The sequence below is a fragment of the Artemia franciscana genome, chromosome 10 (assembly GCF_032884065.1).
Source record: "Artemia franciscana chromosome 10, ASM3288406v1, whole genome shotgun sequence".
Taxonomy (NCBI): Eukaryota; Metazoa; Arthropoda; class Branchiopoda; order Anostraca; family Artemiidae; genus Artemia; species Artemia franciscana.
The window spans coordinates 13,956,574-13,977,772 of record NC_088872.1 but is presented as its reverse complement, the minus strand read 5'-3'; the positions used below and the strand labels follow the sequence as shown (position 1 = coordinate 13,977,772).

The following is a 21,199-nucleotide window of genomic DNA, read 5'->3' as shown; positions in this document are numbered from 1 at the left end:
GGCATCTAAAGATGAACTGCCTCATTTTCATCACTTTGATCTACACACGTCAGCAAGTAATACCAATGTATTTATAGAGGAAAATAACTGATTAATTTTACATTTTTGCACAACGATAAGATCATCAAATATGTTTTGGGTTATTAGAACAATACCATGAGAGGAAATAAACATTCTTTGAAATTTAAAACAGTTCAAAATAGGGATGAAACCTTTTTATTGACAGTGAATAGATATAAAATTATTTAACTGGATATTTCGAACACATATACAGTGTTTATCATCAGTAGTAAAACTGACATCATCAGCAGTTTACTGCTGATGATGAACACTGTATATGTGTTCGAAATATCCAGTTAAATAATTTCATATCTATTCACTGTCAATAAAAAGGTTTCGTCCCTATTTTGAACTGTTTTACTTTCGTCATGGAAAGGCAGTGTGGTCTTCGAAGTTATCTACATCTTTGAAATTTGTTCTAGATGTCACTTTATGACAGAGATACTGAGTCTGAACACACAAAAGCCAACATAGAACAGGGCTTATTCATTAGCGGTAAGTTCAGACACACTGGAAAAATGATTATCTGGCATTTAAAACAGTTTTTTGATGAAAAAGAACACTGGCGTTTCGTTTTTTTTTGTTTTTTTTTAGCAAATAATATAACCGACTATTTATTCTGTTCTGGTTTTATGTCCATAAAGCTATTTCTCTCTCTAATAATTGTCAAACAAAAAATGAAAGGGAATATGGTGGGGCTGTTTTAAGACACACAAAAGAATAAGGATAGTTTGAATGACGCCAACGATTTTAAGGTTTTCCAAAAATACTTAAAATGTTTTCCATGGATTCACAATTTTTTTGTTTCTTTGAATTATACTAAAATATTGGATTGTTACAGATGTAACAAGTCTTTATTAACAACAGTTTAAATTTTATACTCCCTCTGATAGGGAAAATTATACAATAAGTCTACTGCTACATATTCCATTAAAAGACAAGATTCTTATAGTATTGGATTTATTAGTTTCAGATTTATTCATTTACCAAACCAGAAAATATAATTGTATTTAGATTTTTCTTTTATTTAGTTGCTATTTATTTAGGGTAAGCCCCCTGACATAGTTTTCTCTCCCCCCACCCCAGACGAAATTTAATGTCTTCAAAACTTGTGAAAACTAAGATAGATCTACATAGTTCAAGCTTCCACAGAAACAAATCAGTTTTCTTTAGTATACCTTTGCCTTTATGGTAGTAAACGGCTCACTTTTTTATTTTTTGCTGTGTCATTGTCATTTGCTTGTTTATCAGTGTTGGTTGTATATAAAGGCAGTTACTAGTTTTTTAAACTAACAGAAGGAGGACTTGGTGCCCTGGACCCTGAAATTCTATTTTTTTCTAAAATTTTGGGTAATTCTCATACAAATTATCATTACGCATTTTTTCTATTATTAACCCTCTCACCCTAAAAAAGTCAATTTTAAATATCCAGAGGCGGGTTTAAAAAAAAAAAATCACCAAATTATCACAATGAAAGAAGAAGCAAACTAAAAGTCAAAATTTTAATTCAGAATAGTTTACTATGGTCATGGACATTCTTTACAGCTCATTAGCATATAATTGACTTAAATTTTCATTTATAACTGAATTAAGAAGAACTTTCTTGATTATAGTCTGTAACTGAAATTGGTCTCTTACTGGAAATTTTTTATTGTGAGTCATTTTTATGGTTATCTGTCATATAACTGAGGCTGTTCGGTTCCTATAGCTTATATATAATTATAATTGTTAAGGAATTGTTATACAATTATTATTGTTAAGGAGGCTATCTAAAATAAGGCTCAAATGTTTGTATATTTCGAAAAGTTTTTTTTTAACTGTCTTGCAGGAGTCCTCATGTACTGGAATTATTATATTTTTATGTTATAGTAATCTATTCTGAATTTTTTCTTCTGAATTTGAATTTTTTCTGATATTTCCCGGCGATTTCAAATTCACTTTTATGCTTAAAATTTGCATTCATAGAGACATAAATAAATTCCATCCATAAATTCTACAAAGAGATCTTTCTTTAATAAAAAATAAACATCCTTGTAATAATTTCTCTTTAAATGTGTGATTCAATTCTGAAAATTTTGTAATTACCGCTGATAGCGAAGAAATGGACTCGCCCCAAATAATCCGCAAGTACTGCTGATCTGTTACAAGGTCCATTAATGATTGACAATTAAATGGACAACAACAAAAAAAGTAAAAGAAATTGTACTAGTAGGAAACTTCGAACAACTATTTAGTGGCATTGAATATGATAAGGGACTGATTTCGTTTCCATCTATGTCATCCTTTTTGCAATTCACAAGAGGTGGATGGATTGAGGTAGGCTTGTTATTCCTCGTTTCATCACTTAGTACTTGTGACACACCAAGATACAGGAGTCCAAAATCTCTAGAATCCTTTTCTGTTTTGATTAAACTCTTTTCACGTCTTGGTAAAAATATACCAAGGCCCATGCAACCACTTGTTTTGGCCAGTTCCTGTGATCCACCTAGGATCCATGACCCCTGTTTTCCACAAACATCACCTGAATGGCCGTTCAAATTTGCCACTATGCTGGCATCTTGGGGTGTTAGAATTGTAGAGGTAGTGATTATCTCCATATTTTGAAAGCCTTGAACGCTGGACTCTCTCCCAACTGCGTATGTTCCCTGGAGATTTGTTGAGTAGATGGGATGCAGACAAGACGGATCAGAAAAATAATTTATTTCGGCTCTCCAGGTACTTGTTAAGCCTAGAAGAAAAGAAAATGCGTGCATTAAAAATATTCTAAAAGAGGAAGTAATAAATAAATTTATTCCTAAGCTTGGTCCGAAGACCCATCCCCTCCATGATATACATTTTGAAGCTATTTAATCTTAGTTATATTTTGAAATGTATATCTTTGGTGCATGGCACATGTCTGTGATAACTGCTTTGTTTTATTCTGCTTGAAACGAAAAAATATAGATAACATTAGGGCATATTGGTGGGGGGGATGGGATGGATCCAAGGGGTGACTCTAGGGACAAGTACATAGAAAATATAATTCTATTTAGATTTTTCTTTTATTTAGTTGCTATTAAAAACAGGAATCATTCTTATTTAGTATATTTTTCAGGCTTCTTCAATGTACTTTGCGATATGAACAAAAATTAAAAGCGAAGTTAAGAAAAATGAGAGATAAAAATAAATTTCCATTTTATTGTTTTCATTTTTAGATAGATGGATAGAAATGAATTTTACTTTTAGATTTTCATTTTTGTGTAGATTGATAAAAATAAATTTCGTTTTAAGATTTTCATTTTCAGGTAGATGGATGAAAATGAATTTGTTTTTTAGATTTTCACTTTTAGGTAGATGGATAAAGATTAACATCATTCTTAGATTTTACATTTTTAGGTAATTAGATCAAAATAAATTCAGCTGCAGATTAACAGCAAAATTATTGAAACTCGTAATTGTTGGAACTACGGGAAACTCGTAATTGTGGAAAGCTGATAATAGCTTAAATTTTCCGTAATCCTACTTTTAATAGATTGGATTTTGGCTTTAAATGATTCTTGGAAACAAAAGCTTCTGATTAGTTATCACCTACAGAATTTTTTTTTACCTTTTGGCATTTCAGATTAACCTTATTAGATATTCCGTTTCCTTTGAAATTGTTTACTGGTTTAATGAAGTAGCCAGATGGTACACTATCAGTGGCGCTAGAAATTTTGAGTCTCTATCGTCCAGAGTTAAACCATGGAACATACAACTGTTATAGGTTTCCACCAGAGGTATAATTTGCTATGGGACAAACCCCCAACCTAGTTTGCCCCCCCCAGATGAAATTTAAAGTCCTTAAAACTTGGGAAAACTAAGATAGACCTACATAGTTCAAGTATCCACAGAAACAAATCAGTTTTCTTTAGTATACTTTTGCCTCTATAGTACAATCCGGCTCACTTTTTTTTTGTTCGGTTGTTTTCGTTTGCTTGTTTACCAGTGTAGGTTGTACATAAAGGCAGAGTTTTGTAAACTAAAGATGTTAGAATTTTTAAGAGGTGAGGAGGTCCGCATGAATTTACTCAGAAGGATGACTCGGTACCCTGACCCCTGAAATTCTATTTTCTTATTGAAATTTTGAGTAATTCTTATTCAAATTATCAAATAAGACCTTTTTTTTATTATTAGCCCTCTCACCCAAAAATGTCCAGTGTTAGTACCCGGTGGTTTACCCCTAAACTTGGTCTGAAGACCCATCCCCTCCATGATACTCTATGATATGAATTTTGAAGTTATTTAATCTCATTTTGATTTTAAAATGTATATCCTTGGTGCATGAGACATGTCTGTGATAACTATTTTGATTTATTATGCTTAAGACGAAAAAAAATACAGATAACACTGGGGCAAATTGGTGGGGGCTTAGGACAAGCGTGAATCGAAGGGATGACTTTAGGTAAAAGTGCCCCAGAATTTAAAAATTCCCTTAATTGCAGGGCTGGATGGGAAGAAATACCGATTGGAGGGTCAAGTTTTTATCACTCCACAACATTTATGCGGTTTCCACCCCTGGAACAAATACCAATTTTTTAGATAAAAAAAATACTCACTTTGAAATATTCATATATAAAAATTAAAAAAATACCGAACTGCACCCCTCCCCCCTATAGACTTTGAAAAATAAAATTTACCGTCATTCCCTTCCGTATATTTATGTGAATTGGCACCACTGGCAAATAACCTTCTTTATAAAGTGAGTATGTAGGCTATTGTTTGATTTTCTTGAAAATATTTCAACTTTTGTAAGATTTCCACAGCTAAATATTCAATATAGCACCAAGTAAATAATTTTTTCTTTATTTTTGACGAAAGAGCACTTTGGCTTCTCTTTTGTTCAAGGTTTTACATTTTTTTTTTTTGTCTTATTTAATGTCTGGATTTTTTTTTGCCAGGATTTTTTTAATACGTTTTTTTCCCAATATTTTCGTTTTAAAACATTTTTGTATGCTTCCTAACAGGTCGTTTTACAAGCCATGATCCCTGAAGGGGTTTTTGGGATTACCACACTGAAACCTCATCGTTTTTCGTTTTCAAATGTCCTGTTTCTATATAATACACTGTTTTTTTTACCATTTTGTGAGAATACCATCCCTTCCCTGAAAAATCACGTGTATATTTTTGAATATTACGCATTAAAATGTCACGATCCGAAAAAGAAACGGAACCTTCCGTTTTACCGCAGAAATGATCCATTGAGGGTCATTGTGAAAAGAGTTACATATAAACTTCATGTCGGGGACACATCCATTTAATGGGGTTAAAAAAGGCAAATAGTTTAAATTTTTAGGGAATACTTTTGTAGGCATAAAAAAAGGTGAAGCTGTATTGGACCATAAACAGAAAACTGTATTGAAGAGGAAGTAACCCCAAGTAACTTTGTATAAATCAATAGTGGCATTTTTTGGGGTAGGTCAGTTCTAATTCAATGAATTGAAGAAAATTTCTATCTTCTTCACAGCGGGCTCTTGCCATTTTTTGCAATCATGTCGAAACTTAAATAGCAAAAGTTTTACGACTCTGAAAAAAGAGCCTAAGAATTTTGAATTGCGGGTTGAAACCTGAGCCTTCCGTTCTCTTATTGCGTCTTGAAAAAAGGTGGAAAAAAACCAACTAATTTTAGAACGGCTACTTGGGAAAGGAAATGTTATGCATAGCAATGAAATCTCTCAAGGTATACAGAATTTTGACCATAAATCAAAAAAGGGTGACATACCCCTTTTTGGACAGGCAAATTTTAGCTCCTTAGTTTCATAGAAGTTGTTTCTGAGCGTAAAAATAAAAACAACGGACGCAAGGCAGCTCATTATTGTCCTTCGTTTAACCAATGACCTAATATATCTTTTCAGCTATTTACCAAAGCCCAATGAACAACATACAAAATGTATGATTTTCCCTAAGAACTCTTTAAAGCTACTTTCGTGGTTAAAACAGATACATTTGCTGTCTAAGGACATGAAAAGATTATATTCCAGTTCAGTGCCGCCTTGCAGACTAATTTTAAACAACTCTACTTTTCATCACCATCATCAATGGCTGTATTATTTTTTTTTATTAGTTCAAGTAGCCCGACATACACTTTACAAATACATGAAACTTTACATTGCCAATCTCTTAAGGAAAACTAACTTCTTCAGTCATTCTTAGTGTCATCTTCAAGGGCTAATTTGAAATATTGAGAGTATTGACGACTTTCAGGAAATGTGATTACCCGCCTATAGTAATCTACGAGGGACAGTGATCTCGTCTAAGGTCAATTTTTCCCGTCCGGGCGTGTGCCAAAAATACTTCACACTATTAAACTTTAAAAATTCTATTATGAAAGACAAACTCGGAACAACAGTAGAAAAGTAAGTTTGAAATGGAGCAAGCAGGACGTAGGTCAGTCTATTCTCCGATGTATAGATCTACTGATTGACCTATAGACAGTTCTTTCAAAAAAGGAATGGTAAGAGAGAATTCCACTCTCCATCATAGAACAGGGACATTTGCTGGAAATGAAGTCTATGCTACATAAAACTGAGTATTCCTGTAATTATAAACTGTTGGGATTTTCATATTGAAAAACCCGATAGAATTTATGTAAACTGTAGTTTACTTACTCCCTCCTCCCTCCTTCTAGACTGGGTTTGGGCTGCATCCGTACATGTAGTAAGTCCTTTCTGAATCCTTTACTTGGTTACATCTGACACTACAACCATGATTGTGGTTCTGGAATCTTTATTTTTCTTGCAATTTTTTTTTCAAGTGTTACGCATCTCTTGTTTTCTGTTTGGTTATTTACTCTTCGTCAATCCAAATTTTTGTCGTTATTTTTCATAGGAAAAAGCTGAAAATTTTAATATTTAGAATAAAAAAGAAGAAGGAACCCTCACGTTTTCTTTTGCGAACCCTCAATTCAGGAGTTTCGAATGTGTAATGTCTTTTCAAAAATGTTCCATATGACAACACTTCACACCCTCGACTAATCCAATCATTCTTCAGGGCAACAGAGACAGAGCTACGTGGGTGAAGGTGTGGAGGATTGTGAACTGAGCTTCTTATGATCTTTGCGCAGGTATGACAGTGAATGGCCTAGAATGCAATAAAAAGAGTCATAACAATCAAATAAAGTTAAAAAACGAAGATTGTGTTAAAAAGACATTGTGTAGGAGCTTAGGGGCTGAAATATGTTAGCAAATGAAAGGAAGGGTGTTTTCGAGGCATTCCAATATAATATTAATATTTACCTTATTTTACCTTATATACTTTCATACAATTTGCCAGTTTTGTGCTTTTCTCGAATTTGCCACTCCCTCTCCCAAAAGCAATTCCAACGTGCTTCTCTTGGTTAAAGTCCTTCCCAGAGGATTATGTGAAAATAAATTGTTCAAGTTGCTCAGGCAACTTGTATTTCTGCTAATCTTAATAGTTAATTTTGCTTTTCAAACATTACGTGGTAACGAACTGTAAGTAAGGAGCGGCATGGCTCAATAGTAACCGAAACTCTAAATAACAGAACTTTGATATTAATATATCAATATACTGAATCTAAATGTATAATATTTGCTTATGCATGAGCTTGGTGCTTAGCCTGCCAGGTATTTATGTGTATTTTAATGGTTGAGGTGTGGTAAATTCAGTATTTACGGTATGGTATAATACCTTTTCATAAGGTTGTAACTTATAAGGTGATAATACCTTGGCCGTATTGACCGTCGCTGCATAAGGTCATATGCCTAGGGCGTATAGGCCATTATTACGTAAGGTTATAATGCCTAAGGTGTACATAACGTCATTACATGTACAGAACGTACAGAAGTGTACAGAACGTAATTGCATAAGGTCGTAACGCCTCGGGTGTACAGACTGTTATTGCATTAGGTCATAACACCTAGGGCATACAGACCGTCACTACATAAGGTTTCAACACCTAGGGCGTATAGGCTGTCATTACATAAGGTCATAACACCTTGGGCATACAGACCGTCATTACATAAGCTTATAACACCTACGACATTGGCCTATATGTCTGTTCCGGCAAGAGATAAGTTGTTCTGGAGATTGCAGCTGACACTTGTCTCAGCGTCTAATTATAAATATTTCATAGTTATATAAAATTAGATATCTGTAATATTGAAGTAAAGTATATTTTAGTTTGTGAAATATATCGTAATTGCTTAAATATGTAAAAAATAAACAAATAAAATAAAATGAAAATAAATATGGGATATTCTTAATGATAAAATTGAATTTTATAGATGAATAAACAACATACAGTTTCGGAAATATTGAAATCACTGCAGGATGAAAGGAAAATATAAAGTCACAGATTGCTCTTGTTTACAAAATGATGGAACATCCCTTTTGGAGCGTGACTACACCTCCACCAGCTAAGAGGCCTTCGTTGAGGACCCCTCAACAACGACCTCGAGAGGCCAATAAGATACAGGTGATGGCAATTCTGAGGCTGAGGCAGATGACAAGATTTTTTTTGCAGAGTCGCTTAATCAAGTATACGAAGTACCGGGGGACACAATTTGCCCTAGGCCTATCGTCACCGTCCAACAGCCCTGCTCGGCGATAGAGCTAGTATTGGAAATTGAGCAAGAAAACAGGTTATCACAGAAAGGGAAAGCACACAACACAAGACTCACGGCGGTGTCATGGGTGCTATCAAAATCAGTACCATTTGCTGATATAATGAGTGCTGATTGTTGGTTTCCCGGGAACTACTCCCAGACATTACTATCTTCATGAAATAGAAGACCGAACCGATGGCCTACATTTCTTTAAGGTTCAAACGGTTATATAGTTTATGCATTCGTATGTTTGAGTTTGAAAATAAAATGTGATATTAGTCTATTCATGAACCCACCACCAAATCGGTTGGACTCTAAGCTTCTTTTTAATAGATATACCACCGTATAAGGTAATGGCGATGCTAAAATCGAACTTTTGAATAAAAATTCAGTTTGGCTAGCCGAAACTTAACTCATACGTTGGTACACAGAGTCCCTCGCTCCCTCTTCGCCGCTCATAGTGAGTTGTAGAATTCTAAGGGATTTAGTTCAAAACATAAACTGATCTGATTTAGCCATGTGAGAGGAACTAGATCGTTATAGAAATGCTTATCACAGAAGTTTTTGGTGTCTTAACCCCGTATTTGAATTGCAAAACCGAAGTAAGATTTTATTAATAGATTTACCCACGTATAAGGTAATGGCGGCACTAAAGCCGATCTTTAGAATGAAAGTTAGGTTTGGCTAGCCGAAACTTAACTCATATGTTGGTACATAGAGTCCCTCCCTCCCTCTTCGCCGCTCATAGTGAGTTGTGGAATTCTAAGGGATTTAGTTCAAAACAGAAACTGATTTAGCCATGTGAGAGGAATTAGATCGCTATAGAAACGACCACTTAAACCTTGTTTGTATTGTAAAACCGGAGAAAGCTTTTGTTAATAAATGTACTAACGTATAAGGTAAGTATCGGTTGGCCAAACTGAACTTTACATCGAAAGTTCGGTTTTTCAAAGACTATAAATGAGAACAACTGGTAGTCACGACTTATTTCTTGTATATCTCATGACGACTTTCTGTGCTTTGATAACTCCATGCTTCCATTTTTAGTCCTAAAAAAGCAATTTATTCTGGGTAGCAGGCAGTGTAGGATCCAGGGGGCGTGGGGGTGCGCTCCCCCTGACGTAGTGGTGAATTTTTGGTTGGGTCCGCTTGCTCTGGTTTGGGTTGGGACGAAAGTTTTTTTTTGTAATAGTTTTTTTTTTAATTTTTAATAGTCTTTAATAATTGATAATTTGTAGTCTTTAATAAGTTTCTAATTATTAAGACTGTTTCTTATTCCAAACAAGTTTGAAACAAGGTTTTACTTACTTTGTGTGGTCTCTGTTAGATTTTACTAATGATGCATACTACCAAAAAGTGTTTAATTAAACTTAGGTTTATCAAGGGAATCCGTCTGTTTTACCACAAAAGACAACTGGGAGGCGAAAATCCTCATTTCATAATAAGAAGTAGGGGAGATTTAAAATACTAACTTCTTTAGGCTGTCGAAATGATATTTCAGGATTGTGCTGTCACAACTAGGCTGAAAAGTAAATTATCTAATCCTTTTTACTGTCAAATTTTTTTTTTTGAGTCTTGCTATAGCACTGAGGTAAAGAAATTGATATCATTACTTTTTCTGGATGTCTGTTTTGGTTTTTTGGATTTGCTCTTTTTGCATTAGTAGTTTTTTTTAGAACACTGTTGCGTTTAGGGGATTTGTATAATGGCAAGTACATGTATGAGAAGGGTAAAAATCATTAATTAAAATTTTGGATTTTGGTGAGCAGATGGTGGCCACTTTCTTGCCTATTTTCATCTAATTAAAGTTCTAGATTATATGACAAATCACCTCTGTTCATCCTAAAACAATAAAATAAAAGCCATACTCTTTAAACTTTATTAATGGTTCGCATAAGTGTATGCTTTAAACTAAGTATATGAGGCAAAATGCTCCTTCAAAGGTTGGAGTAATCATTTAAGAAGAATAGATTTTCGAAAATTGTTTATAAAAGAAGGCAAAAAATTATGTGTTTATTTTTTTTATCTAGCTGGTATAGATGGGTCTCTGAATTCTCTGTTTGAATCAGTGGAATGGCATTGATTTTTTTTCAAACATTTAAAAATAAACAAAATGATAAAAAGGGGAAATTCACACAACCACAGAAAACAGAATGCAACTCCAATGTTTCTTCAGAATTTCTCACCTTCTTAATACCAACCAGTCACAAAATATAGTTATGTTTTTGTATAGGGGTTGAATATATTTGTCCATAAAATTGTCTAAACTGATATATATATATATATATATATATATATATATATATATATATATATATATATATATATATATATATATATATATATATATATATATATATATATATATATATATATACTTAATATCAACCAGTCACAAAATATAGTTATGTTTTTGTATAGGGGTTGAATATATTTGTCCATAAAATTGTCTGAACTGATATATATATATATACCGCTGAGGATTTTTATACTTATTTTGATACATACCACTCGATCATGTTTCCACGATTAGTTATTTATAAATCAAGATTTTTACAGGACAACCTCTTACTTGATGCTAAATATGAGTCAAATTTCAAATTTTTATTTTTGTGCTCAACAGACGTATAGAAATTTAAACGTTTGAATTAAACATCTGAATATAATAATTAGTAATCTCCACAGCTTGACACCCTGATAAATTAAATCACTAATCTATACCTATCAAATACAAAGATAACAAACACATAATTATTTGTATTCTGCCTCATATACTTAAGGCCGTGATTAAGTGAACTTGAAAACATCGAGCTTCAGAATTGAAGTAAGGTTACCCTTCTGTCTTTTAATTCTCTAGAGATCGTCGATTGTCAAAACTTCAAATAGCACCAATTATCAAGTCTTGTCAAAGGTTTTGATTGACAGCTTCCTTTGGTGAGATGCTTCAGCCGAGAAATAATAATATATTTGACAGTGTCTTGCAAAGCTTGGTTACCGACCAAGGGAGATTAGAAAATGAGCAAAAGAGCACTATCATTCTCAAGTACAAAATGCCCATGTATATGCAACTGTGACGGCATGCATAGAATGCATTTTAAAATTTATTGTTTTTTCCACTTTATTTCCTAGGGATAGGCTATTTAAAATACCTCATTTCATTAATTCGAAACTAAACAGCGAACTTAGTTGAAAGCTTTCTTCGAGGATTCTTAGAAAACCAAAGTTTTCTTACAAATTAAATTAAAAAAAAAATAAAACTGAAAGTAAGGAGTGACATTAAAACTTAAGACGAACAGAAATTACTTCGTATATGAAAGGGACTGCTTCCTCATGAACGCCCCGCTCTTTACGCTGAAGTTTTTTACTGTTTTAAAAAATAGAGTTAAGAGGAAGAGTCAGACTTTAGCGTGAAGACCGGGGCATTGATGAGGAGACAGCCGCTTTCATATATGAAGTAATTTCTGTTCGTTTTATGTTTTAATGTCACTCCTTACTTTCAGTTAAAAACACTTGTTTTTATTTAATTTAATTTCTTAACGTTTTTTAATCAATGCATGTTTTGATTTATGCTCTCCACAGATGAATAATTAAAACGAAATTTGGGTATTTATTTTTTTGGCTAAATGGGTTTCTCATAGTTTTGACCAAACGATTTTGAGAAAAAAATAGGAGCGAGGAAGGAGGTATAGTTGCTCTCCGATTATTTGGTTACCTGAAAAGGCAACTAGAACTTTTAATTTCTTACGAATTTTTTTATTAGTAAAATTATTAGTAAAAATAAATTTTACTAGTTAAAGACATACGTAACTTACAAATTAGCTTACGTAAGGAACTTCTGTATTCTCACATTTTTATTACATATATGAGGGGGGCTCACCCCCTCAACAGTACCTCCCTCTTCACACTAGAGCTTAAATTTTGTCCCGATTTCTTAAGAATGACCCCTGAATTACAAAAGCCGTAGAATAAATAGTTGAAATTCTAAAAATACTTTAGCGTAGAGAGCGAGGTATTAGGAGGAGGTGAGCCCCTCATATGCGTAATAATTTCTGTTCCTTTTAAGTTTTAATGCTGCTCCTCACTTTCGGTTGAAAAAACTTTGTCATATTTATTTTTTCATTGTTTTTTTTTTAATAATAGTAGGAAACCCTGCGCTCCCTTCATGGAAATTTTCTTCCTCCATGAAAAGTTTCCCCAGCATATCCCTCTCTTCTCAACCCTGCCCCAGACCAAATGAAAACACCCCTGAAGACGTCTGTACACTTATAAGGATTTAGTTATAAGGATTTCCGACTACGCTGAATAAAATGGCTATCTCAGAATTTTGATCCGGTTACTTTGGAAAAATAATTAGCGTGGGACGGGGGCCTAGGTGCCCTCCGAGATTTTGGTCACTTAAAAAAGGCACTAGAACTTTTCATTTCCGTTAGAATGAGCCCTTTTGCAGCATTCTAGGGCCACTGGGTTGATACGATCACCCCTGAAAAAAAACAACAAATAAACACGCATCTGTGATCTGCCTTCTGACAAAAAATACAAAATTCCACATTTTGCAGATAGGAGCTTGAAATTTCTACAGTAGTGTTCTATGACTTTTAGGCAGATCACGGATGCGTGTTTATTTGTTTTTTTTTGTTTTGTTTTTTTTTCCAGGGGTGATCGTATCCACCAAATTGTCCTAGAATGTTGCGAGAGGGCTCATTCAAACGGAAATAAAAAGCTCTAGTGCCCTTTTTAAGCGACGAAAAAAATTGGAGGGCACCTAGGCCCCCTCCCACGCTAATTATTTTCCCAAAGTCAACGGATCAAAATTGGTCATTGTCTTTGGAGACGACTTACTCCTCCATAGTCTCCGTGGGAGGGGTTACAAGTTAAAAACTTTGACCAGTGCTTACTTATAGTAATGGTTATTGGGAAGTGTACAGGTGTTTTCAGGAGAATTTTTTGGTCGGGGAGAGGGGTCGAAAAGAGGGGGATATACTGGGGGAACTTTCCATCGAGGACTTGGTCATGGGGGAAGAAAATTTCCATGAAGGGAGCGCAGGATTTACTAACATTATTAAAAAAAAACAATGAAAAAATATATATGAAAAAGTTTTTTTTCAGCTGGAAGTAAGGAGCAGCATCAAAACTTAAAACGAACAGAAATTATTACCCATATGAGGGGCTCACCTCCTCCTAATACCTCGCTCTTTACGCTAAAGTATTTTTAGTAATGTCAACTATTTATTCTACGGCTTTTGTGATTCAGGGGTCATTCTTAATTAATTGGGCCAAAATTTAAGATTTAGTGTAAAGAGAGAGGTACTGACGACGGGGTGAACCCTCTCATATGTGTAATAAAAATATGAGAATAAAAAATTCTTCACGTAAGCTAGTTTATAAGTTACGTATATCTTTTACTTATAAAACCATTCGTAATAAATTAAATTTCTAGTTGCCTTTTCTTATTAACCAAAAAATTGGAGGGCAACTAGGCTTCCTCCCCCGCTCTTTTTTCCCAAAATCATTCGATCAAAATTATGAGTAAGCCATTCAGCAAAAAAAAAAAAAAAAAAAAAAAAAAATCAAATTTTGTTTCAATTATTACTCTGCGGAGAGCCAAAATCAAAACATGCATTTATTCAAAAACATTCAGAAATTAAATAAAAAAACAAGTTTTTTCAACTGAAAGTAAGGAGCGACATTAAAACTTAAAACGGACACAAATTACTTCGTATATAAAAGGGGCTGCTTCCTCATCAACGCCCCGCTCTTTACGCTAAAGTTTTTTACTGTTTTAAAAAGAAGAGTTGGGAGAAAGAGTCAAACTTTAGCGTAAAGAGCGGGGCGTTGATGAAGAAGCAGCCCCTTTTATATACGAAGTAATTTCTGTTCGTTTTAAGTTTTAATGTCGCTCCTTACTTTCAGTTGAAAAAACTTGTTTTTTTATTTAATATATTTAAAATCAGCATTAAAATGCGATTCTTTTGATGTAGCTATTGGTACCAAAATTCCATTTTTTAGAGTTTCGGTTACTATTGAGCCGGGTCGCTCTTTACTACAGTTCGTTACTACGAACTGTTTGATAAAGTTGGAGGACAAGCAATATAAACAAAGGTATTTTATTTCAAATGACAATACAATTAAGTATGTAACTACAAAGAAGGATAGAATGTAAGGAAAATGAATTTTCCTGTTACCGGTACTAGACGATTAATCTTATAAGTACGGCTCTTGTATTGGAACCCCCTGTGGAACTTTGGGATCAAAGCATCAATGAAGAATCCTTTCAGCTTGGGAAAAATCTTTTCGGTCCAAAAGCCTGGATTGCGGTCTATCTTTTCAATGTAGAAGTCTTTCTGGGTAAAAATCATGAAAAAGCAAGTATATAGCTGAGCACATTCAAGCTGACTGATTGTACTTGGTAAAAGTAGTCGTGGCCTCGTTTGGGGTTGACCAGTCCATTCTTTCCAACTTCCATGCAATAGTCCGCCTTAGACTCTTTTCGGTTCTTTATCCACTAGCCTATCCCCAAATTTCTCGCAGTTTCGCAGTTCCATACCTCGCTTTGATTTAATTTTCCCCATGATTTCGGCTTTGTGTGCATAACTTTCCTGAAGGCTCCTGACTATTTCTCATTTCTATGTTTCTTCATTGCATTGAAATAATTTATGAAAATTTCACACTATTAACAAGCAGCTGATTATTCCAGCTTGTCATTTTCGTCTCTAGGGGTTATTATCGGCGATCTGAAACGATTCTTTATGGCAACCGACTTGTAAAAATTTCAGGTAGCTGAAAATATTCTAGGGGACTGTTAGAAAACAGGAAAATACATCAAAAAATGGTTCCAATTAGGTTATTGTCTTCTGCACATGATAGTACCAATTTTGTTCCAAAAGCAATATCCTTCATAGAGTACACTTGTGAAAAATCCCTAGACATTTTCTAAGATTTCTAAGCAATTAGAGGAAATAGAACAAAATCCTTTCAAACATTTTGTAGCATCTTCAAGAAGCTATGGCCTGATATTAAAAGCGGCATCTTCCGCCAATGAATACTTGAGTACTTTTTAAATATAAATTTTCAATTTAACATGGGATTTTCGAGTTCCATCAGTTCACTTAATCACCCCCTTAATTTGAAGCATATACCTACATGCATCTTTAATAGAGTCCCTATTTTTCTGACGATTTTGGTCTTTATTCGAATATTTTAGGATGACTAGAAGAGGAAATACTAACAAAGAGCTCTAAATTGACAGGACTCTAGAATGACAGGACTGGCCATTATAAACGTTCACGGAAATATTGAGGTAGACATTGACAGTGTAATAAATAGATATGGCGGGAGTGGAAATAGAGAAATAGACTTTTTCTTATAAAATTTAGGATTTTGTAACTTAAGCGAAAAATATTGAACATTAAAAAGCGGAAAGATAGGCCTACGCTACGTTGTTATGAAAAATAAAATTTTGATTAGTAATTTTTTGAGATTTCATCGAAGTTGACACTGTTTATTAAAATACTATTTTTCTTTTTTTTAAATGTTTTATTTCATATACCTAAAACCCCCCTTTTAAATGTCTTCTATGCATTTCTATCTCTTCGTTCTGTATTTCTTGTTACACCCCTAAAAGAACTGTTATTTAATATTTAATATACCTTATACGAATATACAAGTTGTATCTTTAACCTCATTTCCCAGTCTTCACTACTATCATAGTTACTAAGCGAAGCCACAAAGTTAGTTGATATACTAAATGGTTTGACCTATACAAATTGTCACAAAGAGTACATGGCCCCAAAAGATGGTTCAAGACCATTTTTTTTTTTTTTTTACAACAAAAAGGTCAATTCACTCGCTATAGTGGTCAGAAGTGTAAAGGCAAAAAATTATGCAGAAGAAATTCAATACCGTATTTTTTTGTAGATGATGAACAGCTTTTCATTTTTTTTTACGGCACGGTGTTTTTTTTATAACTTACTATTTGTTGCATCAATATTTTTATACCATTTTAATTTCAACAGATTTATTAGAACTTAAACCCTCACCAGAGTTTAGATTAAATTTACGACCATTTCTACTACCTACCTACGACACATAATTGTCAAGGTTCTCTTTTAATTGCGGGTATTTCTTTGTTCGCAAGTTTATGGAAGCAACCTATTATACGCCCCCCCCCCTTAGGATAAACCTGGATCCGCCCGTGGTAGCAGGAAAAAGTAAAATTGTTACTCTTTGCTGCGCCTGGAGAGAAAAACATTAAAAGATTTGTCAAAACGTATCGTTCCTTCAGCGGCGACAACAGTGAGAAAAGGAGAAGGGGGCCTGCCCCCGCCAAGGTAGTTTGCTCCCCCGAGATTTTGAAAAATTGCTTCTTTTGTAACTTCTATTGAAAAAACTTTTATTCCAGTCTTTCGAGAACTTTGGCTTGGGTGGAATAATTGCAGCATATATAACAACAGACTACCCCCAATTTAAGGCATATTTTAATAACGCGTAGAATGTAAAGATGTACCAGCACACGTCTTCCTCTTGCACTGTTTATTCTACAATATTTATCTATGGGAGGTATTCGATATCCATATACATTATTGGACAACATAAATTTCAAATTCGACAAGTATACACAAGAGAGGACAGAAATAAATCATTTGTGTAAATAGCTCCTACAAAACCGCCTGTTGCTTCAGACTTTGTGAATTCGATAATTCGCCGCACGACATTGCATACCCACACCCTTAAGGCCGCCTTTAGTTAGTGGGTAGCAAACTAATTGTGTGGCATGCATACCCAATAAATGGTCGGTAAATTGAGCAATAGACTCAGTTGATTTTCAATTAGTTTCGGCGATGTCTCAAACAGATAGTGGAAATGTATTGCATTGTAATGAAATCGAATTAGTTTGACTAACAACACGTATTAAGAGATGAAGATGAAGATTAGTTGTTACGGCCTAATAAATCTCAAAGTGATACAAAAACAATCCAGTTAAACCTAATGATTCATTCCACGTTTATTTTCTTTATGAGAAATTTTCCCACAAAACAGATTGCAAGAGCTTAGTAGCTATGTTGAGCTGTGCAATACTTGGTTAAATATGAACACGGCTTTCTCAGAAATATACTTGAATCAAAATGAGAAGTTAAACCGCTCCTCAGCCCAAAAAAGAAATAATCGAATGAAGTATAGTGTTTGATATTCATTATCCAAGAATTCTTCTAAATTTAGACAAGTATCAAATGCGCTTCCATTTCTTTGGAGCTAAACACAATGTTTTTTATCATCCAAGCCTAGGACGAAATTCCTGATCAACTTACTCGGAAAAATTCAATATAACAAAAGCTGTTCTGACACAATCTTGTAGAGGTGATAGTGGAGTATCATTTTCAACTTGCTCAGAACTTTCTTAAGAAAAAGTGTAAAGGAAAACGGTTCTCATCTATCTTGGATTAATAATTATTCCATATATGAAAGGTGCTACTCCCTCCTCAACATCTCACTCCTTACGCTGAAGTTTCTTATTACTTTAAACAGCAGAGTTGTGACAAAAAGTCAAACTGTAGCGTAAAGAGCGAAGTGCTGAGGAGGGGGCAAACACTTAATAGATCAATATATTTGGAATCAGCATATTAAGCAACAGTTTTCTACCCTGTTCCCAGTTAAATAAGAAAAAAACAAGTTTTTTTTTTTTAACTGAAAGTAAGGATCGACATTAAAACTTAAAACGAACAGAAATTATTCCGTATATGAAAGGGACTGTCACCTCCTCAACACCCTGCTCTTTACGCTAAAGTTTTTTATTGTTTCAAAAAGTAGAGTTGTGAGAAAAAGTCAAAACTTATATTTTTTTATTTAATTTATGTACGTTTTTGAATTGATGCAGGTGTTGATTTTAGATTCGCGTACATGAATAATTAAAATGAAATTTGTATATTAACTTTACCTTTTTTGGCTAAATGGCTTTCTCAATGTTTTGATCGGACGATTTGGAAGAATAAAGTGGCAGGGAAGGGGGCCTAGCTGCCCTCCAATTTTTTGGTTTCTTAAAAAGGCCACTTGAACTTTTAACTTTATTTAGGAACGTTTTTATTATTAATAAAGTTACGCAGCATACAAGTTAACTTACGTAACGAACTTCTATATTCGTATATTTTTATTATGTATATGGGGAGGGGTCTTTCCCTCGTCAATACCTCGCTCTTTGCACTAAATTCCGAATTTTGTTCCAATTCTGGGAAACGACCCCTGAACCACAAAGGCCGTGTGACCACAAAGGCTATTTATAATAAATAGCTCTTTTGAAATTACTAAAAATAATTTAGCGTAAAGAGCGAGGTATTGAGGAAGGGAAGAACCTCCTCCATATACGTAATGATTTCTGTTTGTTTTAAGTTCTAATGTTGCTCCTTATTTTGAGTCAGTTGAAAAAACTTGTTTTTTATTTATTTAATTTCTGAACGTTTCTGAATTAATAAAGATTTGATTTTGGCTCACCGTACATGAATAATTAAAACGAAATGTGCATATTAACTTTACTTTTTTCGGCCAAATCGGCTAAACTTTTCGATCGAAATATTTGAGAAAAAAGAGGTGATGGAGGGGGCCTAGTTACCCACGAATTCTTTTGTTTCCTTAAAACGGCCACTAACTTTTAATTTTATTTACGAACGTTTTTATTAATAATAAATATACGTAACTTATAAATTAAATTATGTAACGAACTTCTACATTACTATTTTTTATTAATTGTGTGAGGGGGTTTGCCCCCTCGTCAATATCTCGCTCTTTACACTAAAGTTCGAATTTTGCTCCAATTCATTAAGAATGACCCCTGAACCACAAAGGCCGTTTAATTAGAATAAATAGCTCTTTTGAAATTACCAAAAATACTTTAGCGTAAAGAGCGAGGTATTAAGGATGGGACAAACTACCTTATATATATAATAATTTCTGTTCTTTTTAAGTTTTAATGTTGCTCCTTACTTTCAGTTGAAAAAACTTCTTTTTTGCTTAATTTCTAATTGTTTTTTAAATAATGCTGTAAAATTCAGTCCCCCCCTTTATGGAGATTTTCTTCCCACATGATAAATTCTTCCATGAAAAGATCCTCTCACGTAAACACCAACCACCTCCCCCATCATAAGAAAAAATAACAATGCTATATGTAGACAATGGACAAAGTTCATAACTTGCAGCCCTTCTCCTGGGGACTCTGGGGGATTAAGCTGTCCTCAAAGACATATTTATTTGGTTTTTGACTATGCTCAACAAAATTTCTATCTCAAATTTTTGAGCCGATGACTTTGGGAAAAAATGAGCGTGGGAGGGTGCCTGGTTGCCCTTCAAATTTTTGGTCACTTAAAAAGGGCCCTAGAACTTTTAATTTCCGTTAGAATGAGCCCTCTCGCGACATTCTAGGACCATTGGGTCTATACGATCACCCCTGGGAAAAAAAAAAACAACAAAGAAACACACATCCATGATCTTTCTTCTGGCAAAAAATGCAAAATTCCACACTTTTGCAGATAGGAGCTTGAAGCTTCTACAGTAGGGTTCTCTGATACGCTGAATGTGATGGTGTAATTTTCATGAAGATACTATGACTTTTAAAAAAAGGGTTTCCCCCTTTTTTTCGAAAAGAAGGCAAATTTACTCAGGCTTGTAACTTTTGATTGGTGAGACTAAACTTGATGAAACTTACATTTTTAAAATCAACATAAAAATTTGATTCTTTGATGTATATACTGGCATCAAAATTCTGTTTTTTAGAGTTTTTTTAATATTAAGCCGGGTCGCCCCTTACTACAGTTGTTATCACGAACTGTTTGATACCCGAGTCAAAAATTGTTTAGCTATAAACTCATGATTCAATAATCACAGTAGCCATATAATTTGTAAAAATAAATAAAAGAAATTGATAAGTAAATTTAGATAAAAAAAAGTTATTTAAATACAATTTATATTAATGTAGTTTTGTTATTTAGTTAGATAACGCTTTTCGTCGGTAAAAAATCAAACGTTAACAATCTGTCAATTCCCAAAGATAACTACTTCTCCAAAAGAAAGGAAAGCAATACTTCTCAAACTTTTTGATGATATCTTCTTCTTTTTTTTTGCTGGTTTTCCACCCAGTTTTATTTTTAATTTGGCTCCCGCTACTTAATTAATTTTTAATTTTTAGCTACCCGTGCCATTTAACCAAACACTTGGAAAACTATAGGTTCTATGACCGCTTCTTAATTTTTTAAGAAAAATTCATAACTACTTTATATTGTTTGGCCAGTTCCCACAAAGGATTATTGTTAGGATATTATTTAATTGCGCAACTATTGAAATTGTGTACAATGCTGTATAATAATAATAATAATAATAATAATTTATTTATAACCCACGAAGTACATTAAACTGTGGAGTAAACACACAAAAAAAGAAAAAACAAGACAAAGAACATAGCAACATAAATAACATAGCAGCATAACAACATACAACATAAATAAATTACCTCCATTCAAAAATGGCCAAAGAGGGTCAAAAAAACCGATCATTTGCCGAGTTTTAAGACATATATC

General features: G+C 33.7%; 1 protein-coding gene and 1 long non-coding RNA gene across 2 annotated transcripts in view; one reads left to right on the top strand and one right to left on the bottom strand.

Moving 5' to 3' along the window:
• Positions 1-350: 350 nt before the first annotated feature.
• Positions 351-21,199, bottom strand: part of LOC136031815 (protein APCDD1-like) — a 120,151-nt gene continuing 99,302 nt past the window's right edge. The window contains exons 6-7 of the mRNA XM_065711633.1: positions 6,957-7,155; positions 351-2,788 (exon numbers count right to left, since the gene is read on the bottom strand). Of these exons, the coding sequence (XP_065567705.1) occupies positions 2,214-2,788; positions 6,957-7,155 (774 nt within the window). The 3' untranslated portion in view covers positions 351-2,213. The remainder of the gene's footprint in view (positions 2,789-6,956; positions 7,156-21,199) is intronic.
• Positions 2,653-8,925, top strand: LOC136031816 (uncharacterized). The gene is made up of 2 exons (XR_010618588.1): positions 2,653-2,775; positions 8,561-8,925. It is a non-coding gene; the product is annotated as an uncharacterized LOC136031816 (long non-coding RNA).